Below are 22,166 nucleotides of genomic sequence, written 5' to 3'. Positions count from 1 at the left end.
GTTCTTTAGGGGTTGGAGATTAATATAATACTGCAGTTTGGGGTCTCTTAGATATGAGGTAAGTGTCTGTTTCACTAGGATGGTTTAAAATGTAGACATGTTGGCTTAGTGTACACTATGTGTATATATTACACTTGCAGGATATAATTGAGTTTTAGAAGGAAGACTTAATTATAATAAATGCAAACCATCTATTGGCTTCAGGCCTTTGGATTTTCATAATTCTCCTCTCAAATTAAGAGGCTTGGATCATTTAGTGTTGGGAAATGGAGGGAAATGACAATGGTCTTGTACAACTGATAATCCTAGCATAACTGGGTTCCTTGGCTGGGTAGGGTTAGAAAACAGTAGTTCTACAACTTAGCTGGTCAGTGATTAATGAGGCTTCTCTATACTTGGTTTAAGAGGCCTAGTTCACTCTGGAGATCTCATCACTTATCGAGCAGAAAGCAGCCCTGTTCCATTAAGCTTTATGGGGCAAGACTGCAAGTGTCTTCTGTGTGAACACCAAACCTATTCTGGGCCTTATTGATATAAATTAATAGTGAACTAAATCAGAAAGGTTCCTTCCTTTACTCAAAGTTGTTGACTGTAGGAGTAACTCTAAAATCTAATCTTTGACTGTTTAGTGTAAAAATGTCACTTCTTGCATTCTGACCTACGACAAAAATCTTTACTTTCCTAGCTTAAGTTGGCATTGGAAGATACCAAGAAGCATCTCCACGGAGAAATGTTGAGGAGAGTGGACCTGGAAAACCAAATGAAAACTCTGCAAGAACAAATGACATTCCAGAAACACCTTCATGAAGATGTATGTCTAAGTTAATTTTAGCAAGGATTTCCTAGATGCCAATTGCTATTGCCCCTGGATACCCTTACAAAATCAATGTTAAAATGCACTTATTCCTAAAAAGGTAACTAGCTGAATCAACCTTATGGCCCTCTGCCAGCCAGCAAAAGCCACCTAGGTGGGTAGACTCCAGGGATGTGCATAAATTTAGGTAACATCAGTATCTCATATGATATTTGAGCATGTCTCTCCTTCCACGTCACAGCTTCATTGAAATCCAGTAGTTACTATTGTATTATGCTAGTGTAAATCACCCATAAAGTCTAAGTTTATTTTCTAATACATGTGGGAGGTGTGTGTGTGTGTGGTTTTTTGTTTAAACAATTACCAGCTGGAGTATGAGATTTGGTTTACTTTAGGCTTTCTGCAAACACCTGGAAACCTTTACAATTTTGACTGTTATATTTTTAGCTTTCTCTCAGATTACACCTGCTAAGATAACTACAGTCTAATACTACTTGGATGTTTAATTTAAAAAACAACCAACCACTAACTTCAGAGAACTTAGAAACAAGAACTTGTGTTCCCCCATTTCTTTTTGTATCTTTCATGTGACTCTGCATAATCAGGTTCTATATACTATAGGATTAATTACATTTAGTCTCCATTCAGGTGTAGAATGGAACTTTTAGGATGAAATTTTCAAAAATGTCTAAGTGACTTAAGAGCCAAAATCCCACTGAATTTCAAATAAAGACAAGTAGGGGAAAAGACACTTCTGATTTCATTTTAAAAAAAGCACTACTGTCTTTTCTAGCTAGAGTGGTAACTAGGAAAGTGTGACAGCATAATGAACAGGCAGGGGAATACACTTTCAGCTTGTGAGACCCATCTGGAGATCTTTAAAACAAGAATGGAAAGTAATAGATTTACTATGGGGAAAATAACCCAGCAGGGTCAGATGAACTTGACCTAATGAGCCTTTCCATCTCTAAATCCCCTGTGATTGAAAAACAAATGACCAAGTACTTGACAGTAGACATCTGCTTTAGTATTGAGTATGTGACTTGCTACATTGGTTTATTGTTAAAGCAGTTGCATAAGATCAGTTACTCAAGCTAGCTGTAGCTCATGAAAGCTTATGCTCCAATAAATTGGTTAGTCTAAGGTGCCACAAGTACTCCTTTTCTTTTTGCAAATACAGACTAACACGGCTGTTACTCTGAAACCTGTCTAGCTAAATGGCGGTATTTCATTTGACCTTTAAGCCATATATATTTTTTCTCCTCCTCTAGGAGCTCAAGGAAACAAAAAGATTCCATGAGAGCAGGATAGCGGAAATAGAATCTGGCCGTCAAAGGGAATTTGAGAGCAAACTTTCAGATGCTCTGCAAGGACTTAGAAAGGAGCATGAAGAACAAATTCAAGAATACAAAGATGACTTGGAGCGCACATTCAGTGCCAAAGTGAGTCTTCAAAAGTTGCAAATCAAATGAACAAGCTGTCATGCTTTCTGCATCTTCATATGACAAGGAAGCATTTAACACTTCCTTAAACTAGTTGACTAATGTATTTGACACAGAGTATGGTCCATCTCCTTCAAGGAGGAGAGGCCCATTAATTGAAGACTCTTTCTGCAGTAGGAGCCAGTATCCTGAATCCCTTAATCTCTGAACAGTCTAAGATCTGCCAATTGAACTTGCTGTCTGCTGTCACTTCCCTATCCTATAAAATTGGTTGAGATGCATAAAGATATACTATCCTCCATAACAGGAATAGTTAGTATGAACTATAAAACTTTATACATTCCCATCAGCAAACTTCAGTCTTGGTTCTGACGTTCTTATTACAAATATCTAAACTTTCTGCATAGATGTTATAGGCACAGGGCCAGGTCAATCATAACAAAGCTAATGTGGTATAATTGAGCAGAATTTACTCTATTGCCAATATCATGATCTTAATTCCTAGGAAATATGGTACTAAAAGTTTGAAACTGTGTACCAGTTACAGCAGAGTTAATTATTCCTCTAACAGAAATGTGTGCAGACATGTAATGAAGGTAAATTAACTTAATCTACCAGTTTTGGTAGCTGATAGAATTTCAACCTTCCTACCAGGACAGGATTACACAAGTACTTTGATATTAATGGTGTCACCCCCAGCCCAGAACAGAGTCCACTTACAATAGATAATGTCTCCAAAATACCAGACAGTCACAGGTGAAAAATCTGGAGTGAGATTGGAATCTGGTCCAAGAATTTTATTAACGGAGACACTTCTAGTATTACAAGCCCTCTGTACTATCTGCAGAGACATGCTTGTACTCCTCTGAGTGGATTCCTTGAACTGTTTTTCTCACTTTCTTCCTGTTTAGTTTTCAACTCACTAACTTTACCTTTACCCTGCTTGTTCTCTTTTCTCAGTAGGGGTCCTGCTGCTGGCTGTTCCAGTTTTTTCCCTTTTCTTAAAGGAACATCTCCTCAAACTCTCTGCTTTCTCTAGGACTAGTTTGATTCCTGAATACCCTGTTAAACATGGCTATATAGGCCTGTTTGTTCCCAAAGCTCTGGTACCAGCACTGGGGTGAAAGAAGCATTTGATTACTGGCACTCAAAGAAACCTATCTAGTGTCCTGTACTGTCCCAAGGCAGCTTCCTACTCCATTAGCCATGGTATGGCTAGTGAACTTGAGTTTCTTCTCTAGTGGCTTCATTTCTGTGCCTTTTTGACTAGTCTGTGTAACAGGAACTATTCCATAGTTTAGGCAGTGGTGGAGAGCTGGATTAGGGTTATGTGATGTTGAATTGTCTTGGTAAATTGATTTCAGTGGAAATTGATGATGAAATATCTTCTGATTTTATACCAACTGTGAGACACTCTACATCTTCATACACATGCAACTAAATCTGTATCTGTAAATCACTTGGTAACCCTTTCTACTAGAACAAAGGGAAGGGTCACCAGAGTCTTAATCATTGTCGTTAACAACTATTTCTTCACAGATGGAGAATGCCCAACTTTCTGCCGCAAAAAATAGCGACTTTGCCAATGCTGCTCGGGAGGAGCTGATGGAAACAAAGATGAGAGTTGACACTTTGACATCCCAGCTTAATCATTATCAAACCCAGGTACTGTTCTTCAATGAGGTCATTAGATTTTTTTCCTTAGTGACACTTGTATTTTCTGCACACTATCTGCTTCCCCCCCAAAAAAAATTGCTCTTCTGACTGAGCTCTATTTTTAGCATCTTACTCAAAATAATCACTAATAACTAAAACTATTCATTAAATCTAAGAACTGTGTATTGGAGAACAGAATAAGAGAGTTACAGGAGACCCTGGATTATGACCGTGAGATGCATCGAAGGCGTATGGCTGAAAAAGATAAAGAAATGGTACAAACGCGGCGGCAGATGCAAGCACAGTTGGAAGAATATGAGCATCTACTAGATGTGAAACTGGCTCTAGATCTGGAAATAAATGCCTACAGAAAGATGCTAGAAGGAGAAGAACAGAGGTATGATACAATATGAACAATACAAGAAGACTTTTTCTTCCTCCAACATACCTTCATTCTATAAGTCTATGTACTGAGTGGGAGGGGAGAAATCTGAAGTTAATCTTGTTCCCAGTTGGCTACTGGGAGAACTTCAACTACTGGCTTCAGTATGTAAAATACTGAAGATGGGCTCTATGCTGTAATATATGCAATCTCTTCTAAATTATAAATGCATGGATTGAAGGTACATGAAGTTTCTAACAGCAATTAGTAACATTATGAAGGGACAAAATGGCAGCAAGGGAGTCAAACTTTACTATAGACCATATAGTAATGTTAACTCAATGCTTTAAGTCCCTTGGCTGCCTAACAACTTACCATAGAGGTTTTGTTCCTGGAGATCTTAATTCCTGCAGTGCCCATGAGGGAAAGAAACTAATGCAACAGCTGAGGGACAGGGAGAGGAGGTAGAAATGCAATAGCTTGCTCTGAACTCTGCTTGCAAAAATTGAAAAGCAGGCCATAAGCTTTTGCACATTGTTCACTTGGGAGTTTCTTTGCCATAAGATAAAATACCACCTTCAAGACTTCAACTAAGCTGGTGTGGGCAGAGGGGAAGCTACACTAGGTCTGGGCACAATGGGGTTGGCACAACTTGCATACCTAACATGGTCACTTTGCTCTTTTTAGGCTAAAATTGTCATCTAGTCCATCTTCCCAAAGTGTTGCAACCCAGGCAACAACCAGCCATGGGCATCGCTTCCTACATGGAAAAAAGAGAAAACTGAAAGAATCCAAAAAGGGAGAGCACAGTGTCAGCTTTAAGATTGTTCAGCATGCTTCATGTTCAGGAAATGTGTCCATAGAAGAAATTGACACAGAAGGGAATTTTGTCAAACTTAAAAACAACTCAGATGAGGTACTCCTTCCCTGCTCTCTAATGGCAAATAGCCCATCAAACTTCGACCACCTGTTCCCATGCATAAAACCAATGTCGGCACATTAAACTAAGTGGTGCCATCTAGCCTAGTAACATAAGGCCCAGTTTGTTCAGCATGTTGCTTTTTATTACTCCTCTCTTGATCCTCAAGAACCAGTTTAAATAATATACCCATCTCCATATTGTTCAAGAAATGGTCAATAGCAACTGTTGCTAGTTAGAGCAGCCACAAGACCGTTTGTGGGAAACGGACGCAACTTTACTGAAAGCTATAGGTCTTTTTGCGTCCAGACACCATCAGTCCAGCTTAATCAAGGATAAAAGCACTTCTGATAAGCTACATAAGGTGCTTAGTGTCAGATAATACCAATAGCTGTTTAGATCCCTTGTAGCTTACTGTTTTAGCTGTGGCAGGGCTCCTACTCTGCTGCCCAATTAATCATATAGCTTTGACCCAGTCTATCCAACAGTCTACAAATATCTAACTGCTTGGTGTTGGAGGGTTCTGCTAACTCAGTTAACTGTTTCTGTGCTGGGAGGCCTGGCACAAGCCACAGTCAAGATTGATATCCCAGTGTTCTTCAACTGGCATGTTAAGAATGTGTGGAGTAACCTACCAAATTAGGTAGTGGTCCAAAGTAGGCTCTCCCAACCCTGGCCAGTTAGTGGTTAGCTTTAGGCTGACTACCTGTCAAAGGCTGGACAACATCCACAGCTCTCAGTCACTCTTGTACGTTCTAAACGTGACTTGCTGAACCAGAGCAGCAGAGAGTCTACCCAGAGGCAGCTTTTAGTAGCCCAAGCTGCCCACAATCCCTGCCTCGCTCGTGCTGGGAGTTAATAGTTTTGTGGAGGTGTTCAGAGCAGAATGCCCAGGTGAAGGTCAGACAGACCAGGAAACTTTTCAACTTCTGACTGCTACAGATTCCCTAGAGGAGTAACAAGTGGAATGGGTAATACTTGTATTGCTGTTCTGACTGAGGACAATTCAGGGGCATAAGATTCCTAACCAACTCCGTGATATCTGTTCACACAGAGGCTAAGGATCTTGGCACAACACCCTTGTCTCAAGAGATCTTGGCTTCTGAAGGTAAATGCCATTGGATTACCTTCCCGGAGCAGGCTTTCTACTGCCTATGGGATGGACAGGATGATTGTGGACCAGAATGTCTTAAACAGGGAGATCACAGATTTGAAGGATGATTCTGCAAATAAGTGGTTTGGTCCTATTCCCAAAAATTGCAGAGCCCTAGACACTAACAGGGACAGGAGGGAAATTCTGCATTACAAGGGTAGCTTTTGCTCTAAGCAGAGGGTATGACTTGATTAGTTCTTAAAATGGCAACTGGACTATAGAAAAGCTCTCAACTTGTAACGCTGCAGCCAAACAAGCCTACGTGAACAATGAACTATAGCTGCAGGGTAGGATAGAGGTTAGATTCTCAGACCATACATCTTGGTCTCAGAGTTCTTACCTTGGGTAGAGAACTTTAGAACCATTCTAAGTGTCTGGAATCCCCTTATTGACTGGGACTGTCAAAGACCTGTCTTCTGAACTAATGAAAAACTTGAAACTGAGAAGGGGAGTCTTAATGTGGAAAAGTTGATTAAAAAGGGATGTTCTGAAATGTCCCAAATAGTCAGCATAATCCTAGCTGAGAACACATGTAGACTGAAAGGCTGAAGAAGCCTGACAGAGGTGGCATTCTTCATTGGAGAAGATGATCCAGTCTGACTTTCATAACCACTATCCTGAAGTAATGTCTCCAAACACTCTTAAACCAAAAGGAAGAAGTGCTATTGACACCTGTTACCCTGAATTAAAAGCTGCTTATTGGCTATCCTGAATGCTTCATAAAATCTAGTGCATGGTGAGGCTGAGACAAACATGTATATAGTTATAAAGTCTCATATTTACTACATGGCGGCTGATCGCTGTTTCAGAAACTCTTATGGAATCAACCACTGCTGCAAGAACCTTCAGTGTTAACATGGAACATAGTGTTAAATTAAATTTATACTTTAAGAATGGCCCCTGTCTTGAAAGGAACAGTACCTTGCAGACCAGAATGTAGAAATGTAAAATGGCCTAGACCAGGGATCGGCAACCTGCCAGGGAAAGCCCCTGGTGGGCAGGGCCAGTTTGTTTACCTGCTGTGTCCACAGGTTCGACCGATCGCAGCTCCCACTGGCTGTGGTTTGCTGTCCCAGGCAAATGGTGGCTGTGGGAAGGGTGGCCAGCACATCCCTTGGCCTGCACTGCTTCCTGTAGCCCCCATTGGTCTAGAACTGACTCAGTAGGAGCTGCAATCAGTTGAACCTGTGGACTCAGCAGGTAAACAAACCAGCCCAGCCTGCCGGGGCTTACCCTGATGGGCCGCATGCCAAAGGTTGCCGATCTCTGGCCTAGACTAACAAATGGCAACAGCGCACAGGTGTGATCTCTTTAGGTTGTCCATCTAGTTACAAACTTCATATCCTCTTGTAATGGTATCTTGCCTTCCTAATTGCAGGATCAATCACTAAATGGCTGGGTACTAAGACGACGACTTGGAAGCTTGTCTGAAATAATATACAAATTCCCTGCTCGGTTTGTCCTTCAGGCAGGCCAAGTAGTTACGGTAAGTAACTTAACACTGCCTTGCCAATCTGACTTGCTAAGCAAGTAATTGTTTGACTTTAAAAGTCTTTTTACCATCATTTAAAGAAGGCAAGTATACTTAGTGCCCGTGCTGGGGAACTTTTTTTCTCCTAACAATTTGGCAAGACTGAGATGGCATGACTGGTAAACCTAAGTATAACTTTAGGAATGGAGTGACTTAGCACCATTTTAATAGTTGAGGCCTGATCCCAACTTTAGAAGCAACTGCACTTGCAATTGTTGAAGTGGGGCATAGTCTGAGCCTAAGACATTTAGTTTTCTTCCATTACAAGCTAAGAATGGGCCAGTGGGGAATGGGCATGGGGAACATAAATGCTCACTTTCTAACCTGTGCAATTCTTCCTGTCACCTTCCCACACAACTGATTAGGGCACTAGATAAATGACCTCAAAAGTCTGGCTTAGTAGGACAAAGTGGGTGGCCAGGAACAAGAACTCTCTACATTCAGAGGGTATAGTAGGTAGAGCCTCCCATTAGCAGCTCTTCCTGCTGCACTTCTTCCACACCACTGCCCTAGTGGGTAGACTGTTCCACCAACTCCAAAAGCAATTAATGGAATCTGCCCTAATTTACCACTTAGAACTGTTTCTGAGCACCTCACAGCAGATTTTTACCCTCAACACGCTTGGTGTAGATTACATGGGAGCTATAGACACTTACTCCAAACTGAATTTGGCCTTTAATGTTCCAATACCAGTCTACTGACTGTTAAAATGAAGATTTTTTTTAAAGCTCATCCGTTAAATGTCTCCTCTGTGTCTCAAGATCTGGGGTGCTGATGCTGGTGTAAACCAGAGTCCTAGTGATCTGGTCTGGAAATCACAGCGGTCTTGGGGAACTGGGGATAACATTGGTGTTACACTCATCAATGCCGATGGAGAGGTAAGTGAAGCAATAACCAGTTGCACTTTTTCTAGTCTTCAGCTTGCTTAAGAACAAATAAGCCTATTTTGTTGGGGGGACACAACTTATTGCAGGAGACTGCAGAACGGAAGATCATACATGTATCCAGAGGAGAAGGTGAACTGGACGATGAGTTTGATGAAGAAGAAATAACAGGGAGCGAAATGGAGTTTCATCGTCGGGTAAGAATCTTTCTGCATTCAGAACAGAGTAGCAACAGAAGTAATCAATGGCTTTCGCTTGTAATAGTTAACAGTACTTAAAACATGCCCCCAAAGTATTGCCCATGGCCTACAACTCTTGCCATTTTTCTCCCTGATGTCAGACCAAAAGAAGAAAAAAGAAATGTTGTTTGGTGTCATGATTGTGTTTCCTGTGAGCATCACAAAATAGGTGAGACCAGAGCAAGCATCCATGCATGTTTCAGAGTGCACATTGTGCTTGTTTTCTTGCAGAAATGTTTGCTTTATCAGTAGTGCTGAAATCTCTTGCCTCTATTTAGTCTCTGCATGGCTTTGCACGTGAGTTGAAAGCAGTGCTTCACATATCTGACCTGGGAGCACAATGTTGCTGTAGTTAGAGGTTCACATTTTATTTAACTTTCTGACCAGTAAAAGATTGGTTATTAACTGAAACTACAACTAGCAGAGCCTTTCATGTTTGTTCATGCCCAGGAACAAATTCACCAGCTAACTGTAGTATAAGACAGGAATGATGGCAAAATACTTATGCCAATATTGTGCATCTAGTGTATTGCAACTAGAAATCTTGTGTACTGTAACCTAGTTAAATCTTTTGTTGTACAATTGTGGAAACAGAAGAGGGAATGGGGAGTGACTGCCTTCATTTGGAATATCCAATTTTAGTGTGTCCTTGCTATTGTTTCAGAATAGCAACTTCAAATCTGGACTATAGAAGGAAAATATTTCCACTGAAATATACTAAAAGCCCTTGGATACTCTTAAGTGCCTTGGGCTCCTATGGCCATTATTAATAGGTGCTTTTGAAACTTATCCACTGCATATAGGTATCTGCTTAATCCCCACCTCCCACTAGCATCTACTTTTCAGATGGGATCAGAGAACAGATGCAGGTCTTACTGTTAAGTAAGCCCCCTGTTAGAGTAAGCATACTCATAATCCTACTGTTAGAGTAAGCATGTTCTGGCTTCAAGTTAACTAGTGTCTTCTGTGGCCACTTTCTGGATCAGTCTCAAGTGAAAGAACTACCCCACACACTCCAAACAAGCCTTGAGTTGTGGATTGCAAAACAGCTAGTGATAAATCTAATACACCAATTAATCTTTGTGCTGGTCACCTAAATCACTTAAAAGTGAATTCTAATTAAAGTTTGGTACAAAGACTCGTATTGCATCACTTATTCACAGCTGTGAATTCCTCTAACAACTTTCAGCATTCTGACTGAAAGTGCTGACTCCTGTAGGACTTCCAAGTTTGGCTGGAACAGTCATGCAAACCAGTAGACTATACTAAGTGCTGATTTATACTAGCTGTGTTGGGAGGGATATCTAGGTATCCCTCCCAACTTCAGAGCTCTTACCACCCCAAAAAAACAGTCAAACATTAGAATAAAATTGGTCTTTGGAGTTGCACCTTCTAGTACAGGAATCTAGTATTGAGCACTGACTTGCAGCCCTGGGTCTTAAGAGTGTCTACAGTCTGTCTCATCCTAGAAAATGACTGGCTGTACTAAACCAGTTCTTGCTCCAAGTCACACATACCAGGGATACAGGAAATTCCACACAGAATGAACCAGTTGTCTCTTGTTCAATATACATCCAGGTGCTTTAGAAGGGAAAATAACAGGCACTTAACTACAGTACTAGGGTCTTGGAAGAATAACTTCTTCCTGATGTTGGTGACAACCTTACAGTGCAGAACTTTCTGAAATGTTGCTGTAGATGAGGGATTTTAAATTTTTTTAAAACCATGTACCCCTAATCTCAACTTGGAACTCCCCAAACACACTAATGTAGAATCTAACTTAAATAAATCAGACCTTTTGATTCTACTGTCTAACTGCATAGGCTAGGCAACCTTTACGTTCATTAATACCCTGAAATATTTGTAGGTATCAGAGTGCTAGTGGGCTTTGTGACCCCCATGCACCAGGTCACATTACTCACTGAAATTTGGCCCTCTATCATGGAGAGGTGGCTGGGCCAAACCTCAATGAATGAGTGGCATTGCAAGCTCTGAGTAGGAAGGCTCATTGTGTCCCATACCCTCCAGTTGAGACCTGCTGGTGTAGATAATGACCTGTCTACACACAAACTGGACACTCTCTAGTTTGAAGAGAACGTTCCCCCCTCAAGTGTTTGGAAGCTGTGGCTTTAAGAACAAATTGATACTGAATCATTGTTCTCTAATAAAATGGTCTTAACTTGGTAAAATTGTTAATCAGCTTGGGTCCAAAACATCTGTTAACCTTCATGAGTGGCTTATGGTGTCATGTAGGTGAGCTCCTGAATAAAAACTGGAGACAAACACCTTTTGCCATTCCTTAAAGGAGTGCAATTCTACACTCCTAAGCTATTTTGGAAGATGACACTTGGACTTCATATTAAACATTATGAACTCTGTCTGAAACTAGATTGCGACAGGTTGCTTAATTAGTCTAAAATTAAATTGACTCCTTTTCCCAAGTGACACTGTCCTAGCAGGATCAGCAAAATGGGATAGAAATCAAAGGATATGCAGGGATTCAACATCTTTCAGCTGTTTTTGCTATGCAAACTAGCAACTTGCCCATCCACAATCCCATGATTCACTTAACTCATGCTGGGTTGGAAAATTTTCAAATTCTTTAACAAAATGTTTCTATGAAAATGTTTCCATTTTTCAGTCCAGCTCTATTTGTTAAACTCTAGCTCCCATTTTTAATTGAGCACCAATACTCAACCCTGAGGCTGACAGCTTTGCTTTCATTAGCCTCACTTCAAGCTGAGGAAGGAAAACTAACCCCTCTGTCTGCTGCTATGAAAGCTTTGAATCTAGTATGTTTCTTGTGGCTCATCTTAATATATCATTAAACAACTCTTATTGATAGCCAGCATCTTTCTAAGATGGCTCTACTTAAGATCTTAAACCAGGTTGAAATTCAAATACAGTACATACTAAAGATTTTTTTTATAATCCTGTGTAAAAATACCAACACATCTTTGCTAGCAGCCTAAAACAAACTTTGAAGGCACTATTGACTGAGTGTAATAAGAATGTCCAGCTAAAACCTGTTTTGCTACCATCTGTTAACAAAACATGGTTTAACTAGCAAGACTCCATACTGTGAGAGCCATAAGGTCCTATAGTATTACAAGAGGGAAAAGCCAGAAGAGTAGTGAAGAGATTTGTAAAAATTCATCATGCATTGGTGCATTGTATAGGTGAAAAGAACATGTGCTGTAGTTTTTAACAAGGCTATCTTACAACTTTTTCTTATTGCTTTGCCCTATGCCATTTTAGCTATCTTAAAGCATGAGTTTTGCATGTATGTAAGACCAGCTTTGAGTTCTTTAGACTGTCTTGCTTGCTTTGAGCAGTTTGCAGTTCAGAAGTCATCTCCTATGTTACAGCTTTTCCTTTCCTTTCATGCAGAAATAAATTTAACCTTCAAAATTTTTCTCTAGGACAAAGAATAAACCACGTGGGAATTAGTTAGAAGGTAAATAACTAAACTCCTAATCATGCACTTTTCTCCATTCTTTCTCTTATGAATCTTGATTACAATAGGGATACTAAACTGTGTATACCCAGTAATTCATCCGGTTTAACCTATTTAATTTTCTCTTTATAGTGTCTCCAGCAAAACGAAGATCCTAGCTGTTCTGTCATGTAACTAAACCCAAGGTAGTGACTACCTAAAACCACTCCTTAAACCAAAGTGACCCTTCAGACTGCATGAATTTTCAGCAGCTTCTGGAACATGTGAATCTAGGAATTTTTTCCCCTATCAGATGTGTTTGGCGAAAGGAAGTTTCAAATTTTGGAGGATGCTATTTGTTGATATTGGGCCCTGCCTTCAATGAAACTAGATCAAAGTGCACATTTCCTTTTTCTAAGTCTCTTTCCAGGACAAATAGAAGTATTTGATTTATTCACCCACAACTACTTGCCCTAAAGTTTACAATAACCTCCTGCTAGGCATGTCTCCTCCTAGCCAAGGATGGTAACTGCTCACAAATGTAATAGCTCCAGCTTTCTAAACTCCTGATTTATTCAAAATATTTTTCTCAAAAGCAGGCTTAGAAGGAAAACTGTTTCAAGCCTGACTGAAATTTAGGTGGACCAAATACTGCCTTGACTTACACCTTGTGCAACTCCACTGAATTGAAAGTCAGAACAAATTGTTATCCTTGTTTCAAACACCAAGATCTAAGCCAAATGATATGATGATCTACTGGTGTAAAGTTTTAAAATGAGCAATCTATTTGTAAAACATGTGGTTTTTTTAACCTGTGGTTAAATAAACCAACCATTATACTGTTTCTATAGCCTAGTACCTGTTAACCTCAAAATCTGTATTTATTAAACTATGTACAACAGCACTTTGGATAGAAGCTATGTATAGTGAAGTGTTAAACTTTGAGGTGAGTAGCTTTGTACTATAAATGTGAACTGAGTCTGATGCCAACATAGCAATACTGTGGTTAAATATATCCATACCTAAGTTAACAGCTTACTTGGCAAAATATTAATGGGGATAGAATTTAATTGAACAGTTTGGTATAGCTAGAGATATCACACTCCAATGATTGCTAAGTCTTCTTACCCTTTTAAGAAAGTTCCTGTGCTTATTAAACATGTGAAATACAGATGTGCAGTTTACACTGTCACTTCAGTATTCATAACTGAGGTGAGGACAACTTCTGTTTTTGTCAAATAGCTAGATATGTTCCCTATTAGAGCACTGAGTTCAAGTGGATTAATATTGCATTGTAACAAGGTACAGCTAAAATGTCTAGCACAGAGGGGTTGATCATGGGTAGCCACTACAGTTAGCCGCTGTAGCTTTATTTTTTTGTTTACCTAGTGGCTATACTAAAAAGGTAGGAAATGGCCCAGCAAGAGTCCCTAGTTAAGCAAAGCAAGTCTGTTTCCTTGCTTAAAAAGTTAGCTGATAATGCAGCCCCATCTGAGCACTGGAGCAGCTTTCAGCATTTTGTTGCCTTGCCAAAAGTCTCTACTGCATAGTATGTCTGAACTTTAAGATCTGGCCCATGTTAGGACCATGCTTTTTAGAGTGCTTTAGAGTTCCCTTCAATTGGACTAATTAAAATATAGTATTTTAAGACACTGGACACCTAAATGGTGACTGAATTTGGCCTTTCATATTTTAGCAGACCCAAATCCTTCATTTTGTTGCACCTTGTCACTTTAGAAGAATTTAAAATAAGCTCTGTTTATGATCTTGCTGTGTTTATAATCTTGGGCTGTTCAATTGATATTTTTTTTATTAAAGATATTTTCCATGTACATTATTACTCTTGGGGGTTTATTGTTTAAACTTAAACTAAATCTTTCTAGCAAAGTGAGTATTTTAACATCTGTATTGTCTGAATTCTAATTGTAGCTAAGAAACATACACCTAAAGAGCTAAGTCTTCTTTCCCTTAAGCAGATAGAAGCTTTCAACAATAGACTAATCTGCTTTAGAAACTATTGCACACTATTCACATTAGTACATGTTCTGAATAAAGCTGAAATTGCAATGACCCTACTGCACAAAGAAAAGTGGCTTTTTACATGCCAAATAGTAACAGGAATTACTAGTATATTATGCTATAGGTATTTGAGAATGAAATGCTGGAAATGTTTGCATCAAACTGTTGCAGCTTCTCTAATTCAGCTGTGTTCAAACAGCTAGTAATTTGGGTATTTGAAAATGAGTCTTCTAGAAAGATGTAAACAGCACCATAAACATTAAACCACCCCAATTTTTTTCCACTATTAGGCTAAAAAAGCCCAGTCAGCATTGCTTAAATATCAGTTGCATAAGAACAGCCATACTAGGTCAGACCAAAAGTCCATCTAGCCCAGTATCCTATCTTCCAACAGTGGCCAGTGCCAGGTGCCCTAGAGGGAATGAACAGAACAGTAATCAAGTGATCATCCCCTGTCACCCATTCCCAGCTTCTGGCAAACAGGCTAGGGCTACCATCCCTGCCCATCCTGGCAATAGCCATTAATGGACCTATCCTCAATGAACTTATCTAGTTTGTGTGGGGGTTTTTTTTTTTTGAACCCTGTTAGTCTTGACCTTCACAACATCCTTTGGCAAAGAGTCACACAAACTGTGTGAAGACGTACTTCCTTTTGTTTTAAACCTGCTGCCTATTTCATTTAGTAACCCTTAGTTCTTGTGCTTTCTCCATACCAATCATGAGTTTATAGACCTCAATCATATTTTCAACCTCCCACCCTTAGTCTTCTCTTTTCCAAGCTGAAAAGTCCCAGTCTTATTAATCTCTCCTCATATGGAAGCTGTTCCATACCCCAAATCATTTGTTGCCATTTTCTAAGTCTTTTCTGTTTGGTGTATTTTTTAGATAGTATTCAAGATGTGGGTATAACATGGATTGATGTAGAGGCAATCTATTTTCTGTCTTAAATGCATTCCAGTCAATGTTCCAGTCCTACTGTAGTCAACCCTAATTTAAGTAATTTAGAGCGGACACTTCCCCATAATTCTAGCCATAAGCAGAGGAAAGGCATGAAGAGGAAAAAATTTGTTTTTCTATTTGTTTGTCTAGATAATATATTTTAAGTGAGCACCAGTTTTGGTTACATCTTTGGAAGAGACCATAGTCCCTAGAACAAGGGCTCAAGTTTTAACATCAACCAATGAGGACTTTGCCCTCATGTATGGAGGAGATTCTGAACAAGGTGAGTCCTCCTGCTGTCTCTGCACTCCTGTTTCAAAATAGTTCCAGGAAGACTAACTGCCCCTTGTACAGATAAAAAATAGAACCAAAACTACTTAAATATCTCTCCATCCCTCTTTCCCACTAGAGTGAGGACTTCACCTCCATGCCCTCTTTTAAAATGTAGACCCTTCCTGGGCCCTTTGAGACTATCCACTTCCCTCTGTGTAGCTGTCCTTCCTGAGGACTAGTGGGCTGCAGATCTTATCCTTACTTTATTAGTTGCTGGAGTTAAACTCTATTCTCAGTGCATAGTATCCCCACTGGGGGACTGAGTGAATAAATTAAAATGCAACCTCTAGGACACACAAAGCACAAGTTTAATGTGAAAGGTAAGGGGGAAAAGCCAAGGAAGAGCTAGATGAACAGGTTAAACCCTGCACCTAATGCTCAGATCCACCTTAAAGGAAATATCTTCAGACTATCGCTTCAGAATAAAAAAAATCAGATACAACCTCAATCTGTCCCTAGCCATAGCTGATCTTGTGGTGGAGGTCTAGAGGGCTGCCTGAACAGAAAGGAACTATACAAAAACTGGAGGCTACAGGCCTGTTGCTGATGTGCAATGGAGGTACCCTCCTCCCTCTTTAATGTGCCTGTGGCTCCCTAGCTGGAGCCCTTTCCTTTCTAGTTAGGTGAAGTATCCCCAATACTTACAGTTAAAGCTGCAAGGCAGATCTTTCAGTGGACGGAACAGGTCCCAAGTGGCTCAAGCTCTGGACTTCTGGAGCGAAGGTGGCCTAACAGGTGAGGTCTGAGGAAAATCCTTTCCAGCTCAGTCAGGCTGTTTAGGCTGACAGGTTTTCCTCCCTGACCAATGCTTGTAACAGCTTGGCTATTTCAGGGGTAGGTAGCTAAAGGGAGATGCACCTTGTGAAGCAGAGTGCTCCTGGCCAACTGGGCCATGCAGGTGAGCAGCAAAATGGAGTTCTCTGCCTACCCCTGCAGGGAACAGCTCAGTTTCATTCTGCTGATGCCCAGTAGCCAACTCCCTTCCCCTGCATACTGGCTATCTGGATGGCATACACAGGACTGGGCTGTCCTAGAATGTCAACCTAGCCTCCCAGCTTCTTCTGCTGATTTGGGGTTCCACATGCAGACTCAGCCCAGCAGTTGCAGCCAATCTTTGGGAGGTGTTTCTCAAGATCCTAAAAAGGCAAGTGTTACTCACCACTTGCTGTATAGCTTGTACTAGTTGTTGGTAAACCAGGCTACCTTAACACAAAATAGGAGCTCTGGTTTAGGGCAAAGATGTATTCCATATTCTCATCTCTGCTGTCCCCTTGGCACCAAGACAACCAAAAGCTAGCTTAAAATGCTTTTCCCTAGGGGTAACTCCCAGGTGGCATAATATCAGCTCACATCCTCCCATAGTGGGTCCTAGGACACTTAGTGCTGGCCTGGGGCTAACTGTTGGTTAATAGACACTAAAGCTAGCATATTCTGAAAGTACTAGGTCTTGCACAGATAGTTCTACAGTTATACAATGGGGCAAAAAGAACATGTACTGGCTATAGGCAAAGTAATAAATCCTAACCATGTGTTTAATACTGGCTTCTCTAGGGCCCATCTTTAGAAGCTATACCAACCTGCCTTTGCTAGATCTCCTTGATGTCTTGTACTTAAGACAAGCTGTGCTATGAGGGGCATATGATAAATAAGAGCCGTGTATGTAAAATTTCTAGACTTAGGCACTGCAAATAACCAAACTGGAAGCCATTTAAGTGAAAGCTCCCCATTTCCCAATTAAATGCCCCTGGAAAGCACCCAACAGCGGAGATAAGGATGTTCACTGGGTTGCTGTATGTTGTGCTGCTCTTATGTGGCTGAAGTGGGCATTAAGGTCAAGGAAGTCTCACTCTGACTTTGTTGTGCTGTCTATTCTGGAAACTTCTTTTTGCTAGAACAAATCAGGTGTAGAATATCCTGATTTTTTTCCCCCTACACTGCCCTTAGCCTCTGGATTGTGCCCTTGGTATTATTCTGTTCCTGTACAAGTTTCTGTCCCTTGCTGACTGCACTCAGTGGGAGGAGACCATTCATTCTCTGGTCTAGAACTAGGTTAGCCTACCTAAAGGTATCAATAAAGGCTTTAAGCATTTAAAAGATGCATTTTCCTGTTGAAATAGTATCACTTAGCTCTGATGAAGAATGGGGGAGTTACATATAATAATCAAAGCATACTATCTGTGGGGTTAGTACATTATGTTGTGGAACAGAGTTAATTCCCACTGGAGCTTTTTGCTCACACACACAACAATGATTAGTGCAACTGGGAATACTCAAGCAGGCATGGAAGAGATAATTCTGACATTCACCTCTACTGTTGCAGACTAGGAACTGGCTGGGGGAGCATAGTTTGAAACTCCCAGGATTTCAAGGTTGTAATTTCCAAATGAAGAGCTTGAAAGTAGTTTAAAAGCTGAGTCTGAGGCAAGGGAAGAGAAAAAAAGGTCTGCAGAGAAACAGATAGGGCCCCAGTGCCTAGATACAGAGGCAGACCCCCACTTAATCTTCATGCCTGTCTTTATGAGGCAAATGTTAAGTTTAGATAAGACAATGTGTTTAGACTCATTACTTTAACTAGTTTCTCTCTGCATGTTAAAATTTTTATGAACAAATAAATCATACTCTTTGAAAAAGAAGCTGCCTTAAGTCTCTGCTAGTTTTATACTAGTTACAAGCTCCTGGAGTTAATTTTGTAGTAAGGTCCAAACCTAGTTAGGGCTGCAGAGGTAATATAGTTGGTAAAGGAGTACTGTCAGCTAGTGATCTAGTCAAAGAGTGGAAGTGAATTACAGGATTCCATAGTGGAAGAAACAAAGGTGCAGGCCTCTGGCTGGAAAGGGTGCCCCAGAGGGAGGCTGGCTGAGAGAGCAAAGGTACAAATTCATCCCTGAATTGTACCACCTCTACTTTCAAATCACTGGCTCTGGTGTCTTAGCCAGTGGGCAAGTTGGCTAAAGTTCATCTGTTCTTCCCTGCTAGCTGATTTCTTTGGCTATTGCTATTCAGAAGGTCCATAATTAAGGCCAAGGCAGCTCAAACAGGCTATACCTCCATTGCAAAAATAGACTAAGTCTCTGTCCCTGCCTCGATTTGTGCCTCCTGGGCTATAAAATGGCTTGCATCTTTCGCCACACATTCTCTGGTGCTCCTCTTCCTCCCTCCCCCTTAAAAAAAAAAAAGTCAATTAGCATTGTCATTTCAATTGGCTACAACCCCATCTCTAGAAATACACTTCCACATTCATCTCAATCAAGTTATCTTCTACAGCTCTGGCCATAGCAGACATGATCTAGCATCACTTTGTACTTGGCTCAAATTAATATGAGGAGAGAGGCTGCTTTTCTCCTATCCTGTCAATAAAAGATAATATAAACAGACATTATGAATGAATGTGACTGAGCTACATTTCTATGATTCTATTTTAAGTGAGACCCTTATGTTACAAATGCAGCCGTCGAAGATTCAGGGAATTGGTCCTGACAGTTCATTTTGCACAATGTCATTAAAGTGTTCTGAAAACGGAGGTGCATCTATAGAGGAAACAGAGTAGCAGCCATGTTAGTCTGTATTTGCAAAAAGAAAAGGAGTACTTGTGGCACAAGTACTCCTTTTCTATAGAGGAAAGTGCTCTTTCACAGCATTAAAAACACTTCTTGAAAGCAAGTGCCAGAAATCCAACTGTATAAGCAGCAGTCTTTACACTTTCCCCGCAGTAATATTTATTAAGTATAGTCAGTAAATTAGAGGAATATTCAATTCTAAGACTTTGTACTTAGTACACCAACATCTTAGCCTTTTGTCAACATACAATGTGAAATACAGATTAGGTCATTTACAGTAAGTTACATTGCAATGGATAAGAAAGGCTGAGAGACATCAGTAATTCTTAAGAACTGGTTACAGTTAGCTTTACTCAGTGTTTTTAAAAATAGTTTCCAACAGTAAAATCATTGCAGCCAGAGGATTATTAAAAAAGGCTCCACATACAGTAAGAGCACAGGAATGCATTTTTGGAGCAACAGTGAGCTACCAGTAAACACCTCAGACAGTAATCTTCCAGGCACAAAGCAAAAAAAAGTGGAGGTTGAGTTTTTTGCATTTTCATGTAGCCAAGGAAGGGTGGTTGGTGGTGGTGGGTTTTGGTTTTTTTTGTTTTTTTTTTTTACAAACTAAAGGAATACAAAATAAATACATTTAAAAAAGATGCATACAAAAATCTGTAAGTCAAATAGCAAGGCTTTCACAGAATGCCACACTGATGAAACAATTGTGAATCCATTTCAATCATGAAATTATGTTCACAGTTTGAATTAGGTGTTCACTGAGGCAAAGGTACCATCACTTCGACATAATTAATGGGAAAGAAGCCAGACTCTCCATTTAACATCCCTTCGTACCAATTCTCATCAATTTGATTGGTCAAAGTAATGATGTCGCCTTCCTTAAACCCAAGCTCGCCTTCATTTTCTGGGTCAAAGTCATACAGAGCTTGGCAGCAAGGCTGATCCATGTGCACTGAAGAACCTGCCCCAATGACAGAAAATAAAATATTTAATAATAGCTTTAAAGTACTCCACTTACCTATTGAGCATGAGAACAAAGAGACAAACTTAGCCCTGCTATGAGTGGCAATGGGCTGAATGGGCCCATATTGTGGGTGCTGTTAGTTTTCCACCACTTCCACCTACAGAAAATCTGCTCCTGCCATGTAATGTCCTGTACAGCATAGAGGGTGATGAACTACGGGCAGGGTAGCTCTCTTTTCCTCCCCTTAAAAGCAAATATATTTTTACTGCCATTTGAATTCCCTTGGGAAACCTGAATCACTTTAACATTTGGGGTGGTCATGAATTATATTACCATGGAATTTTTTTTAAATAGGTGAGTGGACAGGCATGATGGCAAACAGCTGAACAAACGTCTATTCAATCTGTAAAACTAAGAACTGGGCTGCATGGAATCTACTAGAGGAGAAGAACTCAAAAAGAACACTATACACCAGAATTATAAACAATAGTTTAAAGATCCAGTCCTACAAACATGTATGCATGAGAGGGGCCCTACTGATTTCAGCAGCACCACTCTCCTGTGAAAATGTTTTCAGGACCAGGACCTTAATTACCAAATGGGGACATGAGGTTCTATCCTCTTCACCACATGAAGAGAGACAATTATCTCTAAGTTGTATTTACAGATGTTTGCTCTGATAAGGCAGCTCATGTATTCAAACCACTCACTGCATCTGCCCTTTACCTCAATTAGATCAATAGTTATAATAGGAACAACAGTGCCTCTTAAAGTTTTTAAAACTATTTTTTGGATGATGATTAATTGCAGCCCCACTCACACAGTATCTGACTTTCTTTGTGATTTTAATATATTGTGTTCGGCTTAGTTACACTGTAAGATGTTCGCTCCAAACCTTCTCTTGTGTTTAAATATTAGTGGCATTCTATACATAATACTAAAACCAGTACTTAAATTTATGTGGAAAAGTCAACATGGATAATTATTATACATGTATGATTAATAAAGTACAAGGAATTTTCACTGCTCGCCAAAGTGGCTAACTTTACAAATGTAATCTTTTCAGTGTTATAGACATTCTCATGTATGCATGGTTAGCATAAATCCAAGCCAGCTAGGGATATGTGAATAATACATTATTATAGTCATTCACTCAATCTCTGAATAGCAAATTATTCTAACAGCTCATCCTCCGCTAGTCATATGCTAGAGATCAGTTCCATGGGCAGAGGGCTACCCATAGGTTCAGCTGAGGTTCATTTTTTTTCCTATGATTTTGGTTTTTTAAAAAAACTTTTACCTATTTTACTAAAAGAAAAATCCAGTGATTTGGAATAAAGTCTATTCACAAAGGGGAAATGCGGGGAAAAGGTTTCATGCTGCCTCTTGCCAATTTACAGTAGGAAAGTGCATTATATCAAGACAAAGAAGTTTTTAATGCTCTCTTCAATACTTACAGCTAAACAGCTAATGAGACTCTTTAATATTAAATTATTCTAGCTTCCCTTTTTGCTCAAAATCTTCACTATTCTCAAATATTCTAATCTTGGCTGTCTCTCCAAATTATCTAGCATGCTAATCAAGCAATCCAATTGAGGACTAATTTCTGTCTGGAATAATCTATACATTCTGTTAAATATTGCAATACGCATGCAGATTTTCAAAACCAATGAAGCTGTTAAAAATTGCATGTCACTCATTAAAATTTGTTTTTAAATCAGTGCTATTGTTATAAAATGTGAGCAAAGGAAACCATTAAAAAGTAGCTGCTCAGACAAATTTTTTAGCAACGAGAGGCAGAAAGAGCACCTTGAGCAAGCAAAACTACTCAACCCAGTAAATACTTCCCTTGTATCTGTGGACGAACATTAGCAAGGGACGTTTAAAGGGATGAT

The 22,166-nt window shown here is 39.9% G+C and overlaps 2 protein-coding genes across 12 annotated transcripts in view; one reads left to right on the top strand and one right to left on the bottom strand.

Annotated features, from left to right (window-relative positions):
• The window catches only part of LOC125643521 (lamin-B3), a 31,063-nt gene that overhangs the window by 5,176 nt on the left and 3,721 nt on the right, over window positions 1-22,166 (top strand). For 2 of the 9 annotated variants that reach the window (XR_007358739.2, XR_012670277.1), the window contains exons 3-12: window positions 686-811; window positions 2,086-2,256; window positions 3,796-3,921; window positions 4,089-4,309; window positions 4,982-5,210; window positions 7,745-7,852; window positions 8,659-8,775; window positions 8,871-8,978; window positions 12,610-12,662; window positions 15,565-15,697. Coding sequence is in view for 4 of the 9 variants with exons in the window: in XM_048866250.2 (XP_048722207.1) it covers window positions 686-811; window positions 2,086-2,256; window positions 3,796-3,921; window positions 4,089-4,309; window positions 4,982-5,210; window positions 7,745-7,852; window positions 8,659-8,775; window positions 8,871-8,978; window positions 12,610-12,651 (1,248 nt within the window). In the remaining 5 variants the exon portion in view is untranslated. Of the gene's footprint in view, window positions 1-685; window positions 812-2,085; window positions 2,257-3,795; window positions 3,922-4,088; window positions 4,310-4,981; window positions 5,211-7,744; window positions 7,853-8,658; window positions 8,776-8,870; window positions 8,979-9,121; window positions 9,190-12,442; window positions 12,478-12,609; window positions 14,289-15,564; window positions 15,698-20,625; window positions 21,533-22,166 lie in introns of those variants that run through there. The other 7 variants (XR_007358741.2, XR_012670278.1, XR_007358740.2 and 4 more) reach the window with 7 other exon arrangements.
• Window positions 19,447-22,166, bottom strand: part of SH3GL3 (SH3 domain containing GRB2 like 3, endophilin A3) — a 76,213-nt gene continuing 73,493 nt past the window's right edge. For all 3 annotated transcript variants that reach the window (XM_048866254.2, XM_048866253.2, XM_075133137.1), the window contains one exon: window positions 19,447-20,268. In XM_048866254.2, the coding sequence (XP_048722211.1) occupies window positions 20,063-20,268 (206 nt within the window). In that variant the 3' untranslated portion in view covers window positions 19,447-20,062. The remainder of the gene's footprint in view (window positions 20,269-22,166) is intronic.

Source organism: Caretta caretta, chromosome 10 (assembly GCF_965140235.1).
Source record: "Caretta caretta isolate rCarCar2 chromosome 10, rCarCar1.hap1, whole genome shotgun sequence".
NCBI classification, from domain to species: domain Eukaryota; kingdom Metazoa; phylum Chordata; order Testudines; family Cheloniidae; genus Caretta; species Caretta caretta.
The sequence above is the reverse complement of the archived record's forward strand: the minus strand, read 5'-3'. Positions and strand labels throughout refer to the sequence as shown.